Source organism: Doryrhamphus excisus, linkage group LG4 (assembly GCF_037039965.1).
Source record: "Doryrhamphus excisus strain RoL-2023G ecotype Guam linkage group LG4, RoL_Dexc_Guam_v1.1, whole genome shotgun sequence".
Classification (NCBI taxonomy): Eukaryota; Metazoa; Chordata; class Actinopteri; order Syngnathiformes; family Syngnathidae; genus Doryrhamphus; species Doryrhamphus excisus.
The window spans coordinates 8,852,780-8,870,105 of NC_136360.1; the positions used below are offsets into that span (position 1 = coordinate 8,852,780).

General features: G+C 39.8%; 1 protein-coding gene across 2 annotated transcripts in view; it reads right to left on the bottom strand.

Moving 5' to 3' along the window:
* Positions 1-17,326, bottom strand: part of glis1b (GLIS family zinc finger 1b) — an 84,249-nt gene that overhangs the window by 19,903 nt on the left and 47,020 nt on the right. The window contains exons 5-6 of one of the 2 annotated variants that reach the window (XM_058073780.2): positions 6,205-6,366; positions 1,605-1,703 (exon numbers count right to left, since the gene is read on the bottom strand). In XM_058073780.2, coding sequence (XP_057929763.2) covers positions 1,605-1,703; positions 6,205-6,366 — 261 coding nt within the window. Of the gene's footprint in view, positions 1-1,592; positions 1,704-6,204; positions 6,367-17,326 lie in introns of both variants that reach the window. The other variant, XM_058073779.2, reaches the window with a different exon arrangement.

Sequence of the window (17,326 nt, forward strand, 5' to 3'; positions counted from 1 at the left end):
AAGGTCAGCTTCGGAGATGTTTTCCATCATCATTCCAAACCTCCCAATCAGTCTCGGTGGTCACGTCTGTCAATCCTCCTCTTGTTGCATTCGTTGTCGGTTAGTTTCAGTTGGCGGTTTGCAGAGTTTTTGACATTCTGATTATTCATCACCGCAATCAGTTTCATCTTTTGCATGCAATTTACCGTGATCATTTGCACCACCATCATGTAGATGTTCACACCGTATGGGTAAATGTGCGTACATGCGCAGCTCCTCTCGGGACTCCTCCCTGAGAAACATTTATCACGCGTAATTGGCGTTCCGTTTTTTTTTCCCCCCGCAGCGACAATCCAAACTGCTTTTCGCTGTGAGCCCTCTCCAAGAGTGGAGTTAAGAGCGTTTGTTTGACATTTGTCCATAACATCTGGGCCACGAGGGGATTCCGCATTACGGCTTATTAACAACACTACATGTGTTTCCCTTTATGGCTCGCAGCGAGAGGAACACATCACGCAGCACATCCAGCCTCTATCCAGCACAACAATGAGGCCATTCTCTGCTTATTTACTCCTTTCCAGTCAGGGAGAAGAATGGGCCTTTGACCATGAACACAATGAATTATACTCCAACTTGATCTATTGTGGTGAAAATTAAAACCAGGCCCTTAAATGAGTCTAACTAAACTGTGATAATGTACAAAATGTGATGTTTGACTTGTGTAAGGTTACGCCGGTGGGCAGAAAACCAATGCAGTGTACTGGAAATTACACTTTGTTAAATGAAAGCCCATCAACAGTAAGTCCGCAGTTACATGGAGAAGTAGCTCATTTACGATTGCACAATTTCACATGACTGAAAAGGAGTAGGAGGAAGCAGAGCTGATTTAATCCTACCAGCTCACAATGACTACTGACTACTGATTGTTTGTTCATTTTCTATGTCTAAATATAACTGCACGGTGATCGAGTGGTTAGCGCGCAGGCCACACAGCTAATGTGTTCATGTTTGATTCCCCGAAAGGGCATCGCTGTGTGAAGTTTGCATGTTCTTCCCATGCATGTGTGGGTTTTCTCCGGGTACTGCGGTTTCCTCCCACATTCCAAAAACATGCTAGGTTAATTGGCGACTCCAAATTGTCCATAGGTATGAATGTGAGTGTGAATGGTTGTTTGTCTATATGTGCCCTGTGATTGGCTGGCGACCAGTCCAGGGTGAAGGCAGCTGGGATAGGCTCCAGCACCTGACCTATGTGACCTATAACATATACAGTGATTTACATGCAGACTATTTTGTCTTAATGTACATATAACACCTTAGCATTTCTGCATGGGTTGATTTTAGCATGAATAAAAAATATGAAAAAAAATATTTTTTTAAAAATGGCCCTGGAATTCTTTGATTTTTCAATATATGTTCCGATGTGGAAAAAGTTTGGATAACCGACATGCAGTGATGGAAAAAAATGTGTCAAAAATAAATATAAAAAATAAATGCATTGAAAATATTTTAAAATCAATAAAGAGATTAAAGATGGATAACTAACTAGACTAATGTATAAATAAGGGCAGTATACAAACAGTTTGATGCATCCCCTTCCCCGCCATCCTTACCTTCCTACGCACCTGTTGCTCTTTGGCTGAGTGAATCTTGACGTGCTTGCGTAAGGAGCTGGGATCAGTGTATCGCTTGGTGCAACCCGGGATCTGACACGCATATGGTTTCTGTAAGGAGGGAGAGAGTATTTTACATGACACAGCAATGACAGCAATTGGAGGGGAAAGGGGGGGAGGCAGGTCAGAGGTCACCAATGAAATCAAAGATGTAGGAAATCAGATTTGAGAGAGTATGAAAATAAAGGCAAAAGTTGAAGTCCTACCTTCGAGCTGAGAAAGGTATCGAAGGTAAAGTGAGAGATGGGAAAAGCATGGAGAACAAGAGACAATCCATTATAAAACAATATCAAAACATCATCCATCATGCTTAATCAATAGGAGTAAAAATTCATTATTTTAAAGAAAAATATGCCTTAAAAGTAAAAAAGCCAGCAAATCTGTTTTTATCTTCTGCTTTGTTTGTGTTTTTGTGAGTCCACGAAATAGCAAATGTGATGATAACCATAGAACCATAAATATAACTTCCTGCGACATAGGGTCTAGATGCGCTGTAAATGGGAGCAATGCAAATTTATAAAGTATTTGTTACATGTGTACCAATTCATTCTAGAAAGCAGATGCCAACAAAATTAGCATGTAGCTCAAGGTGCAAAGGCTAGCTCGAAAATGACTAGAGAAGCTTAGCAATAAACAGCACATTCTTCCTGTACAGACAATTACACTATGCTATGTCAGGCATCTTTAAAGGGTCAGTGGTATTACTCACTTTTAATATCATCAATCATTGGTTTAATTCTCTTTTTTGTACCACAGTTAACATATTACCTGTTTAATTACTAAAGGAAGTCATATTTTTTGGTGAAAAATATTATTATACTTTAATGTTACTTAAAAAAAATCATATTTAATTTAGATATTTTGTGAGTGCATGTCCTAATAGATCATATGTCAAGCACAAGAAGTGTGATACGATCTAAAGTATAATTACTCATTACATTTTTATACAACGACAATATGACCAATATAAATTAATAATGAATTAATTAATTTGACCAATGTTAATATTAAGTGTCTAACAGGAGTCTTCAAAAGGCAAGATAATTATTTCATAAAAATATTTACAGCAAAATAATTGAGAAAATAAAATATAATATTCATGAATTAATTTTATGAACTTAATTTATATATCAAAATTTATTTGGCTTTTTAGCGCAGCATGTCCACCATTTCTGTAGATTATTTTTTTTCAGATTTAACCAACTGGCCGTGTCACTAGTTAAAAGGAACGTGTTTGCTGTTAAATAGACCAGTTCCAGTACCGATGGTGTAACACTGGAATGTTCCATTGAGACCTCAAGTGATTTGGAATATTTGTTTGAGCAGTGAGGCTGAATGTACACAGAATGTAAAGCTGCTGCTCCGTCAAGCGGTTTCCTAATGATTTCTTGTCATTTGCAAATATAGCATATATAGCTTATAGTCAGGGTTTCTTCCCCCACACAGCATTTTTTTCCCTCCTGCGCTTGAACAGAAGATGCCCATTAAAGTGTAAGTCGATATAGGTCTTTATTAGCTCTGCCTCCATACGTTGACATCCTCTGTAAATAACCCGTTCTTGTTATTCCAAGGCGCTTACAGTGCCACTCATCTCTGCCGTGTTTGTTTTGCCGACATTGGCACGGCGCCTCAAGTCACAAAAATCAAGCGTGACTTCTGTGTAGAATAAATATCATTAAAGCTTAAAAATCATTTTCCCCCCAAAGTGTTTTTGGCAGAGTGGGCAGGCAAGCGGCGGGGTGGCCTTTAGCGGGGTGTTAATGTGAAGCCATAAGCAGCGCCCGCCCAGATTAGCTGTATCATTTGTCCTACTGTGGAAAGAGTGCGTGGTGGGAGAAAATACATGACTAATACAATAACACAAGGCCACATTCAATAATGTATGTAGGCCGAGGTAGTGACTGATTGTACACGTGTGGCTTTCATAAATGGGGGACGGACACATGGGGAACATAGGCTAGAAATATAAATACAATAAAAAGTAATGATGATGTAATTGAGGGCTTGATCATTTTGTCAAGTTTATCATAACAATATCACCATGAATAAGAATATTGTGCTTCCTTATATTAATTAGTCATTGTCGAGCACAATGTATCTCACCGGGTATCCTCCAAAGAAGCATTAAGTGGATCACTTTTGAATGACCTCTTTCAATGAAAAATTATTGCAAAATTAAATAAAAATATTATAGTTGGATAACAAAGGCAGCTCTCAACATACACAGAAAGTGCTCTTTGGAAGACAAATTAATAGATTAGGAAATATCAATGTCTGACAATTGCCTTGAATTGCTGCTGTGAATAAAAATGAGTAAAAATGACCCAAATAACAAAAAAGGTTAATTAAATGTCTTTTTTCTCATCTAACAAAGTACAATTTTGTGCAATCATATATTCTCTAAAATGGATGGATGGATATTAGAAAATTTTCAAACTTCCACCAAGTGAACTATGGAAAATTAAATTTACATGGAACATTACACAGAACTGGTGATATAAACAATAACATATTTTGTGAATACAATACAGTCCAGAGTGTACCACGCCTCTCGCCAGAAGACAGCTAGGATACGCTCCAGCATACCTCCTCGACCCTAATGAGGATAAGCGGCATAGTAAATATGTGGATGGCATGGACTATGAATTTTTGTATTTTAATTTTTCTTTTTATTACAATCTTGCTTAAAGACCAATTAAAAATATAAAAATGTTGTCCCACTTGATGTAAAAATGACAGAGAAAAAGTGTAAAAACAAACAAGGCACTGCTGCTTGGGTGACCCAAAAGTGACAAGAGAGCAGCAATGGGAGCAATGGCACCAGAGAAACAGGCCAAGCTCTGTCTCCGCTCGCGCCCCCGACCCAAGTGTGTTATGAGCCCCCAAGCCACCACTCCAGTGAATGGGAGCGATCACTTCACGATCTGTAGCATGTCACTGGTAGTGTGGGCCGGCACTGCTCGCTGACTGGCTAAGTCTAACACTGTCAAGATGTGGAAATAGCGCAGGCACTGAGGGAAGCGTGGGTTTTAAGGCGGGTTATAAAAACCAATGAGCTAGGGCGCAGCATAAAAACAAATACATTGTAAACAATCATAGCTTGTTAACGCTGCAAATTATTTTTTTGTACATAACAGATTCTCTTTTAATGAAAATATACAGTCGAATTGTCATGAATGACTGTTATAAAAATAACATTAAACATTAAAACAAAATATAACACTAAATAAAAAGGTAGTAGTGACCTTTTTTCACAGCTGTCATCAGTAATTTGTAAGACACATTGAGTTAACAACTTTTCATAAAAATACAAAACTTTTTTTTGTAAAAAAAAAAGTTGGTGCATAGGTCAATGAAAATCCCATGAACTCACGGTGAGGATCTGGTTAAAGGAAATAGCAATCCCCATGAACCAGGAAGTAGCCTGCAGTACATTTACTGTACATATGGTCATCAGAACTTCCCAGAAGAAGTATTATGAGTACTCCCCCTGCAACTTGAAGAATCACAGGATGGAGGTGATACTGTGATATTTTTATTTACGTTCGTATTTTGTAGAAAGGCTAAAAATGTGATACATATATAAAGACAAAGCTTTGTGTTGTATTAGTATCAACAACTCAGCTTATTCATCATACATTATGACTTATTTTTCCCTGTTTTTTGTTTTGTTTTGTTTCTTTTAACATTTTTATTCTTACAATGTGACAGCATCTGGAAGTAACGATGTGTTTTTATTGCAAATGTAGATCTGAAATCGGTGAGGCTGCTCACGGAGGCGGGCGTTTTTCGCACTGTGTGATATATGGACATGAAATAGTGTTCTAAAAGCCGACTAATCACAGCCACAACCTTTTTGGAGGTGCACGTCTCGCTACGGGCAGAGACTAAACTCGAAATTGAAACCAACAAAATACAACAAAAATGTACAAAAAATGTGTACATGTTGGCAAGTCATTATAGCATTGTTGAAATATACAAATACTGTCCTGATCGGAATATAAAACAACCCCTGTCTTTACAACGCATTATTTGATTTAATATTTTTCAAGCCCACAGCAAACATGTTCAATCATGCCTTTTGTGGAAGCGAAAGGCATGGAATTGTCCAAAATATAATGAAATTTGGAAACCAAATGGATTATTAATTATCATATAGACCCAAACATAGCTTGATCCTGAATATAAAACGACTCTTCTTGGTGAAAAAAATAAAAACCAAAGACAAAATAAAGAGAAATAAATAACTGCTCAACGGTTGGGATCTTAAATTTAGCATCAAGTTTGGTAATTTGCTAGGTACGTGTGAGTGATAGGAAGAAAAGCTCCAACTTGTTTGGCTCCACGTCAGGTGTTGGTTTGCATGTATAAATCTCCTGACAACCTGTATTTTTCTGACTCTTTTTAGGGGGAAAAACTATGTGTTATATTCAGGTCAATATGGTAAAATAGTGCTGAACATTTCCTCCTGAGACCATGCAGAGCCATACATCAGCTGACCCAGTATCGATTCATCCTGGAACTACTCTACCAGTGACACTTCATTACTGACCGTGTCCAGGTGAGTGCGCTGATGCTTGGCGCGGTCACTGGAGTTGCTGAAAGCTTTCTGGCAGCCCGGGTGCTGGCATAGGTAAGGCTTTTCCCCCGTGTGGCTCCTCAGGTGGATCTTCAGGTTCTCCAGACGTGAAAAGGCTTTGTTGCAGCCCTCGAACTGTAGAGGAACGCACACGTTTACTGAATATGACCAAAACGGTTGTCAAGTCACACAAAAACTCTCAAACTGTAAACCGGTGTCATATGCGACATCTCAACATAATTAAATGGCAAACTATTGGCATGTTTTGCTTTTCATCACTTACTCCAAAAAGTAAGCAGACTCACATATACTTACAATAAAATGTGATGTTGAGGTAAATTCCCATTAAAGCCTTTGCCAATTGTCATTAATGTCTTTTAAGGTGGTTAAAATGTTGCTTAAAATTACCTTTACATTTATTTGATTACAAAAACTCTTGAATAGGAAAACTGTACTGTCTAGAGTTGGCATATTCTTGCTTGAATGTGAGGTTAATTAAGGTGTGAATAATGAGTGTGAATGGTTGCGGGATCAGTCCATGGTGTACTCAGTTAGTTGGGATCGACTCCAGCTTCTCAGTGAACCTGAAAAGGATAAGTAGGATAGAGAATGGATGGATTCTGTCATATATACTTTACTTGAATTTCTTGATTAGTCCCACAGCTGTAAAAATATCAAGTACTCCCATCATGGGAACCAGAGAGAAATGCTTGCTTGCTTGAAACCCCGGTGGTATAAATGCCCAATGTTTGACTTCATGGTCAATCTGAGTTGATTTAATGAAATGTCCAGTGACTTTGAAGACAGTGATGGGCGGACATGACACTCCACCTGCCTCAAGGCTGCCTGAGCGACGATGGAAACCCGAGCCTGGCGCGCAGTGGCAGTTAATGGGCTGTAATGCATAGCATAACCCCAGCGCTCGAATGCGTATGGCACACTAAGATGGACAAGTGACAGTGGCTGTAAACAAGCTCGTGTCAGCCCCAAGCTTGCCCCCATTTGATCCCGACCACTCAGCCAATGAAGCCCACAGATTTGTTAACACATGAATGATTTAGGGGCAGGGGGGTGGACGTCTCACATGTCCACAAGTTGCTCTTGAGGCTGTCAAAGCCTGCCGTTGTCAAAAAGTGTGCGGCAGTAAAGAGGCCACAGTTCAATGTTACTTATGGCAACATGAAACACGTCCTATTACAGTATTAATCGGCACATTGAGATCAATAGAGCCACACTTAATTGTCAATGGTGATCTTCAGGACTGCTTGTCATCCTACCTCCAGAACTGCTTTGCTTTGAAGGCCATAGAACGAAAGAGGTGCACAAAAGTGAAAGTGGAATTGTAGATTTGAGGAACACGATTTTCAATATGTCTGAAAAGGAGTGGGAAGAAGCAAACCTTATTTTCCTACCCCTCCTACAAGTGGCACCAACCAATCAAAATTAATAAGAAAAACAAGTAATTAATAAATACATAAATAATGGATGGATGATTGGGAAAGAATGATGATGATTGGTCATAAAACTCCAAGAACTTTTACATGTACATTGTATGCAGTCTACCTATGATAGATCAAGTTGCAGCAAAAGAGAAAGCGGCCCCATTCTCAGAGCTCATCCCCATAGTCTTCTTAATTCACCCACACAGTGCAAGGTTGAACATCCTATTCACAGACCTCCATTTAATATCAGCGAAACCCAAGCCAGTCATGGCGGAGCCGTGTTGGGTGACCAAGCTGATCACATGACTTGGCACTTCAAGCAGTCCCTGCAGTCTTGATAGCCACAAAATGTGTGTGCTTTTGCCAACAAGCTAACTTTTCTAATGTAAAGTTCTGGAATTATGAAATAAATACTACTAATGACAACAACATATCCTTAATATAAGCACTTTACATAATAATCACAGTGTTTATGTTCAGTGTTTATATTTAAAAAATGCATTTTGCAAAGTACAGCTAAACCCGAACATGTCAAATTAATCATAAATTACAATAGGATAGGAATTTTAACTGAAATAAAATTCCAAAATAATTAAGAATTACATACACACACACATATACACACAAAACATTTCTACTCAGATAATATATTGGTGTGTTGGAGACATTAAAGAATAAACACTATTTATATAATCTGTTATATAGTTATATAATTATATATTTTTATAATTATATAATTTATATTAAGTACCCCGCGTCTCGTCCCAAGACAGCTGCGATAAGCTCCAGCGTACCGGCGACCCTAGTAGGGATAAGCGACATAGAAAATGAATGGATGTATATGAAGTACGTATTTTACAAAAATTAATAAAAATCAAATAATAAAAAATATAACTTCTTGCAATTGTTTTGAAATTCTAAAAATACATATATTTAAATATATAGTAGTTTGATTAATATTAATGGTATTTGGAAAAAAATATTTAAATGCTTTTTCTCCTTTGTATTTTAATTTTAATATTCTAATCAATTGGCGAGTCCACCACATTCCCCATTCGAGTTTTTCTGTGACCGGTGGAAAAAAGGAGCACAAGGATAACTTTTCTGCTTTTCAAGTGAACGAGAAAGGGAGTAAACATGGCCTCACAGCTGCACATGAGAAAATAGTGACACTAAAAGCAGGACGACAAGGTTGGTTGCATTTATGGAAAACTTTTCAGAACTCACACCAATCATTCCAGATGTAAGAGACACAAAAAGGGTGGAAACGTCTAACCCAAATCTCCCTGCAGAAGAACATCCACAGTTCCACACCACTTGGAAAGAATACACTCCATGCTGACTGTTGAAACGCGGCCGCCAAGCATTTGAGTTAAGTTGGAAAACACCACTCGCGTTATTGTTGTGTCAAATATGTGTACGTAAGTATAATGTGGGTGGGGGAAATCAATCGCTTTCTTGTCTACAAAACAAAAGTGCGGCTCCATGGCAGCATGACATCCTTGTGAGTGTATTATTACTGCGGGCTAGTATAGAGATGGCTGCTGGGGAACCAAATGGCAGTGTCGCATCAATGCAGCAGCATCAACCCGAAAGCTGGTGTGAAAAATTATATGCTACACTACCATGTTTTGTTGTGGCTAATTCCTGGGTTACAGTTTCGTTATTGCTCAAATCTACTTTATTATGGATACTGGATTCAAGCACGGCAGTAAGGTAAAGATGCCTGTCATTAAGCTGTCCAACAATGTAGAAAGTTTGATGTATTAGCTTTCCACTGGACTGACCAATCACTTCCAATGATTCTAAAAGTCCCTAAAGTCAAAGCCATTCATCAAAAACCACACTCAATGGTAAATGTCAGAAATGAACTGCAGTTAAGTGATGGACATGTGGGTTTGAGTTCCATAAACTGTCAAAACGTGGTGACACCAGATTAATCTTCCCTTGCATATGATCTAAAAAAACAGCTTACACAGCTCTAATCACCAGAATTGCTTCAAACATGTTTGGTTTTCCTTTCCGAGACCTCCGTCTGAGGTAAACCGGCAGATAACCGCACAAGCACAGAGGCACTCCATCTTGATCTTGTAGGGGGCAGGGTGTTCAATTGCTCCGTAAACATTGGGGATGACAGCAGGGGTCTTGATATGGCTGAAGTGGGAAGTGTGGACAGGCAGCTGATCACAACAGACAAGACGACATGAGGCCCAGAATGCAAACTGGTGGAGATTGCAGAACCTGGCCTGAGGCCTTCATAGGAAATCAGTCCTGACTAGCAGGGAGAAGGCCAAACAGTGTCAGGGATAAAAGAAAGCAGTGTAAAAGGCTGTTTGCATGTCGTGACTCATTGGAAACCTGCAGGAGCTGAGCATGATGGGAACAAACAACCGTTATGGGCGAGTACTGGGGGGTAGAATGTGTCTAATTAAAAGCATTTACAGGTAGTATTTAATGGCATAAAGACCATGGGTCTTCATTGTCCCACTACTATTCTACTCGCCGTCTCGCCATCACAACTTGTGGCTTTTCTGGTGAAATGCGTAAAAGGATAGCATGTTGGCCTCACAGTCAGGAGATCGAGGATGTCGCAATTAATCTCCACCAGGAAGTGACGTGAAAACCTGTTTACGACCTTGAAAATACACTTTACCATCAACAGAGCCCTCTAGACATGAATTAATACCAGTACACTTTGAATTTTTTTATGACCCAATATAGAGTACATACTCAGAGAAAATTAGCCATTTAAGACATAAATGAAATGCATGCTTGTATGTGTTGCAGTAAATGTTTCCAGATGTGTGGAGGACATGACATTGGATGTTCGATGTTAGAATGTCGTATTCTGGTATTAAACGATGTCAAAGTTTCAGATAATGAGATTTTCGCATTTGGTAGTGAGCAGTTTGGGATGGCTCAAAACTGCCCTTTTGTGATGTCACAGAGAGGCAGACTTCCTTACATGGGCGTGGCTGTGAGCCAGGTAAGCTCTCTGCCCTCCCCCAAGCTCTGCTCCTCTGTTTACGGGGCTAGCAATGGCTTGTATGGAAAAGCCACATTTGATTACAATTCCTAAAGACGCCACCAATAGATTGGACTTCCTTATTCCCTACCAGCAAAAGATATGCATTTTAATCTGTCAATGGCATTTCACACCGGACTGTTTTGTGAACATGGGCCAGTAGGCAGCTGGACTTGCCGACAAACTTGCAGAAGTCAGACGCCTTTCAAATATTACTTGGTCGTGTGGAAGAATCAGAAAAGCAAGCAGTAAGTAACAAATTATCAGTGTTCTAACTGTCATGGAGCAATGTAGCATTATAGAGTGTGCATACAGGGAGCGTGGTTGCTAATAGCCGTTTCCCACCACAATCAGTGGCCACATTAGATGTGACCGATGCTGTAGAAAACCGTACGGTAAAATGCTAAAGCTCTTTACCATTGAGAGACGTCTTGAAGTAACCTCTTTCCTTGAGAAACTCTACTTCCAGATTTGGAATCCAACACATATTGCTGTATGTTAAAAGCCGACATTCTAATAAAATAGAATAAAATAAAAAAGATACATCTCTGTTTATTATCAACTCCTATATCGCTCACAGCTAGTGGCACAAACCAGAAGTCCTTTTAGGTACTCGCAAATGTGACCAACCACAACAGAGTAGGCATGCCTGCAGGCGGGCCGTGGGTGGAATACATTAAAATGGACCGTTTTCGCAGGGACCACAAAATCCAAAGAAATACAGCTGAATAGGTGCAGATTCTGGAAGAACTAGAAAGCTTTGTGTGCGGGTTATCGTGTGTAGCTGCTCTATAGGAGTCCACAACTCAATACAAAGTGCCGAAAAATGTGCATAATTGGTCCCCTTTAAGGTACGTACTCAAACAATGGCTATGGCGTATTGTTACAGTGGAAAAGGAACTTTGCAATGCTCACTGAACTAAGCTCTCGTGCACGATCGCGATTCAAACTTTAAAGTTTTGTGTGACTTAAGTGTTTTAAAATTATGAACTACAAGCATGTGGTATTCAATTTAGGGTTTCCAATTTACTGTCCTTGTTGACCAGGGTCATCAATTTTTCACCCCAAGATTAAGCTCTAGGATTTTCTTTGACATTCAAGATATTCTTGAGTTCCTGCAGAGGGGAGGCACTGCTTTGATATCGCCCCCAGCACCAGCGCTCTTCATGACCCTGGGGCTGTAATTGTAGATCACGACTCTGACTAATGACTGGGAGATGTGATTCACTTGCATGAAATTCACTATTACTCATGCTTCCACTGTAAAAAGGAAAAGGGGTTCCTCAAATCCTAGGAACCTCAATCGGCTTTCCACTGTGATTAGCTTTACCCGATAGGTCCATTGGTTCCAAGGCTGACAGACACAATGAAGGGTTGAGATGTAAGTGCCAAAACACTTCTGCAACCAAATGAAACATGTTCCAAAAAGCGCCAATGCTCAAAAGCAGTCTGTATAAGTTTATAAGTACGAAAAAGTCTTGGTAGAATAAGCTGGTTTATCACAAGGTGTCTTTCTCAGCCTCGAAACCGCCGACACTTCGGGATCTATTCGAAGGGCAGCGCTGCAGATGGGAGGAACATGTGCATTTAATCTGCCTGCTTCCAAATGCCCTGTAGCAACCACAGCAAAGAGCAGAACAACGTAAATGGATGAAATTATATCCACATGATTCAATGAGACAGCTAAAGAGAGGCAGGTTTCTCATGCGCTTCGTCAGGATGCAAAATTAAACACAGCTTGGCTAAAACATTCACATTACATAGTTTACACATATCATTTCCACTGCCGGAGCAGGAGCCTTTTAGCAGCCAACCTCGGATGTCGGATCTAAAATCCAAATCAAAGATAGCACTTTTCTGGGCGCGGGAGGAAGACAAATTTACACTTATTTTACTTTGGCGTGTTCTCTTCGCCTGCACTGGAAGCCTTGATTTATGAAGGTTGATATATGAGCGCATGCAGCAAATGACTGAATGCAAAGGGAGTGCGTTCCAGATGCGGATGAACAAGAAAGGGAGTGGGAGCTCAGCCGATAAATTCATGGGAGGAAGTGTTCATGTAAATGACTAACCAAATTGTTCTTAACAGCCATTTTGCACCCATGCTTGAATAGTTTGGGGGCGCCATTAAAAACCAAGTGGATGGCACAACAGGAAGCATTCCTATGATCACTTAATGAGCCAAAGCAGCTGTTTTTCCGTCCTTTCACTGACTTTTTGCTCAAGTGATGTGAACTCCCGCTTAGCGCAATACTAGCTACACAACATCACAGTGAGGTTTCATGGAAGCACTTAACCTGACGTGATGCCTTCATATGTTCAAATGTCTACCAGCAGCTCCTGCATCAGATTAGAGGGCTAAAATGTGATTTCCTCCCAAACTGGGCAGCCTGGGGTTTACCGGTTCAGCAGGTTTAGGGAAAGGACACGGAAAAAAGGAAATGTCTTTTGCCTTCATGCCGCCTGAGAAGACAGCAAAACGTACTTGCAAGTCTGCATATTGAATTTTCCTTTCATTCTCTGCACAGATTAGTTGCTCAGTACACTGTGAAAGACAGAGGCCATGTTTATAACAGTATCCAGATGAGTGCTTGCTTGTCTATGAGGGAGTTAAGACTGTCACTGTACTTTGCTGAATTGATATTCTCAAAGGGGCCCTATTACGTTCATTTCCAGTACAGTGTTTTTATTCTTGGACTTTTGATTTACATTCAGACCCCCATTTACTTATATTGGCCCCTTATGTAGCCCCTCATTTCCTTACTTCGCTGACATTAACACTGACCAAACTCTGGAAGCTTTCTGAGGGGCAGATGACACATACCAAAACATCCATGATACATATGTATTACTTTGATAATAAGCATGAAGAAATACCATATTGGGCTGCAAGGTGGTTAGACTCGGGTTCGATTCCCTGCTCGGGCATCTGCTCGGGAGTTTGCATGTTCTCCCCGTGCATGCGTGGGTGTTCTCCAGGTACTCCGGTTTCCTCCCACATTCCAAAAACATGCTAGGTTAATTAACGACTCCAAATTTTCCATAGGTATGAATGTGAGTGTGAATGGTTGTTTGTCTTTATGTGCCCTGTGGCTGGCGACCAGTCCAGGGTGTACCCTGCCTCTCGCCCCAAGACAGATGGGATAGGCTCCAGCATCCATGCAAACACTAGGCCGTACAGAAAATGGATAGCAGTAACCCCACCCGTGATGGTAATGATAATGGTAATGGTCATGGTTTTATTTCATTTGAACATGCATCAGATTACAATTGAGTGCATCCCATAATCAGTTCACAGTTCCACATGTCCAAAAGGAGTAGGAAGAAGCAAAGCTTATTAAATCCTACCCCTCCATCTGGTATTTTTACAATCAGTAACTGTTACATTTGTTCACTTCCTGCTTTCCATAATACAGTTTAGGGTTTTTACTTATTTATTTATTTTTTAATAATGCACCTTGTGCCGAAGTACGAGGTGATATGACCATACAATGACATAATGGGTACCATAGTAACTGTCAATATAGTGATATATATAGCACATCATGACTGGTTCAAGACTCTTCATCTTTGTATTTAGCAAATGCTTGTATTGTTTCTTGAATTGGCTCATCGTTGTGCATTGTTTGAGTTCAAACTGATGTGATACAGTATTAAAAAATAAATGGAATAATGCCCACCCATGGTACAGACATCGATTTAATGGTTCAACGTCAAAATTGGAAAGATGGACTGAAGGGTTAAATGTGTTCTTCTCAAGTTGATTTCTTCATAATAATGTGCATCTAACTAAATTCTAATAAGAAAAATATGTATTTTGTTGGAGGTTTTGAATAAATAAAATAAAAGATATCAGAAGGGCAGTTTTCATAGTCTCGCTAAGGAATCTTATCCCCGTTTAATGGCTAATTAGAGTGCAACACAATGCTTCCCGCTGCCACATTAGTAACCGACGAGCCATTAATTATGCACCCATTTACGAAATCCAAACCTGCCATGAAAACGACAGACCGAGGCTTACACAATGAAAATCCTACAACATGATCTGTTGCTCCTTGCCTGGCGCCCGGACTGATGTTACTGGCAGTCGACGCGGGGATCCTGTGATGCCTCACGCTTCAATCTGTCCATTCGCACCTGCATGCTCTCATCTGTCTTTTGCAGCCATGGCAGATACCTCTACATGCTCTGTGAATTTACCGTATACAGACGGATGATGGACGCCGTCGCAAGACAAACGCTATATTTAAAATATTGACTTTACTACAATTTTGTAAGCTTAGAGGCAGTATAATTTAATGTGATGACTGTCTTGTGCTTGGTAAGATTCTTTATATTGGATCTTCACCAACAGCATTGCTTTTCCTCCACACCATTCTGCACTCAAGCTATTTATTTGACTGTCTCCAGTACAATGGCTTGTTTTGTCTTTTTTTTTTATAGGAAAATGTATCAAAACAATAATTTTCTGCTCTTGTTGAAAGGTAAAACGCAAGTATTTTCCCAAATGTGGAATCAGTCACTCTTACACGACATGTCTTACCAAGGTATTTCATTCTGTGGCCACTGGCAGTGGAGATGTTGGCTTCTGAGGGCATCACCACAACTCTGGAATGACGCCCTTGCTTTGACATTAAACCCTGACATTAACAATCCACACACTGCTAAGAAAAAACAACAACATTACGACCACATGATGTATACACTGAGACCAAGTACATTTCCAGAAGTTCTTTTCTTAACATTGAGGAAGTGTTAGAAAGAGGATTTTAATAGCTGACATTATTGTTTGCTGAGAGAATACGGTGGAACCTCAAATGTCAAATGCTCCTGACACCTTAAATTTGACCATAGTTTTGGAAACAATATGCTGTGCCAAAATACCTCTTAAAGAGCCATCCCTCGTTTATTGTAGTTAATTGGTCCCTAGAGATGGGCAAATGAGCCCGACGCCTCAAAGCTTGTGTCAGACTTCCTGAATCATACTGCTTCCAAATAGTGCTTCGGAGCTGGTATCGTGCTGCAAATGTCACCTGACCGATGACATTTGAAGTTTCATTCGTCACAGGTTTGACGGTTTGAAACCGACTGGTGGCTGTCATTGCTTTGATGGTTATTTTGGCACTAATAATTGTTGGCTTGTAATAAGAGCATAGGCGTGTTTGTTTGTGTATTTGGAATGGCGACCTGTGTTTCACTTATTTTAGTGACATAGATTGCTTTGACTTCACTCTTCCCCCAGATGTCACTCATGTTGCTTTTCACTGAAGCACTAAAGCTCTGAATCTGTTCCGGTACAACTAGAAGGGCTGAGAATATGTACAATTTGCGTACACATATATGCATATTCATTCATTTTCTACCACTTTTCCTCACAAGGGTTGCGGGGGTGCTGGAGCCCATCCCAGCCGTCTTTGGGCAAGAGGCGGGGCACACCCCAGACCAGTCGCCAGCCATATATGCATATGTTTTGACAAATAATACACCGTATTCGGCTATGAGACAATGTTCATTTAATTTAATGCAATATAGTGAGGGTTAACGTTATAACATACAGTTTATTTCTCACATATCCAAAGCCTCCTGCTAGCTTGACGTTGACAAAACATTTGTGAAACACATTTAAAGTATACGTCAGCGTACATGAAAAGAAGAGACATTTTTGACAAAAATTGGGTAGAATGAGGGAAAATAAGGGATTTTCCACCAGGTCTTCCATAAGGCTGGAAGCTGGGTTGTCACTGTCATGGTGTAGAAGTTATATATACTTATACTTATATATATTTATATATTTCAAAATTTTCAATATTTCAATATTTTGGGTTTCACAGTAACTATGGTGCATTCAAAATCTCAAACACTGAAATGATTAAAAATATATATTATTCATTTCTACCGCTTATCCTCATGAGGGTTGCGGGGTGCTGGAGCCTATCCCAGCTGTGCCCTGTGCCAAGCACATATAGACAAACAACCATTCACACTCACATTCATACCTATGGACAATTTGGAGTCACCAATTAACCTAGCATGTTTTTGGAATGTGGGAGGAAACCGGAGTACCCGGAGAAAACCCACGCATGCACGGGGACAACATGCAAACTCCACACAGAGATGGCTGAGGGTGGAATTGAACTAGGGTCTCCTAGCTGTGAGACCTGCGTGCTAGCCACTCGTCCACCGTTCAGCCTAAAAAAATAATAATTATCCGGAAAAAATTGTGACCTTGTTTTTTTTTTTTAAAGAGCGGTACATTTATGCTATACTTTCTAGCAAAGAAATTACAAATTTCCACAAAAAATACATACAGATTTTTTATAAGTAATAAAGGAAATGTTGTCATATGGGACTGTTAATGCCGAATCGTGTTTTAGGATGTCGTAACAGAGGAAACTGCTTAGCCAGCATTAACACAAGTGATGCCAATGTTTTATGACCCAGCACTAATTAACAGACAGTGGCGGTATTTGCTCAACATTACCATCATTACTGTTAATCTACTATCTTTTACAACTTGTAATACAAATCACTATGACTTAATACCTTGTATTGCTGTAATCTGCAAATAAATAGAAGGCAGTTGTCCAGACAAGAAAAGAGTTGACACAGCTGTACAAAGGCTCATGCC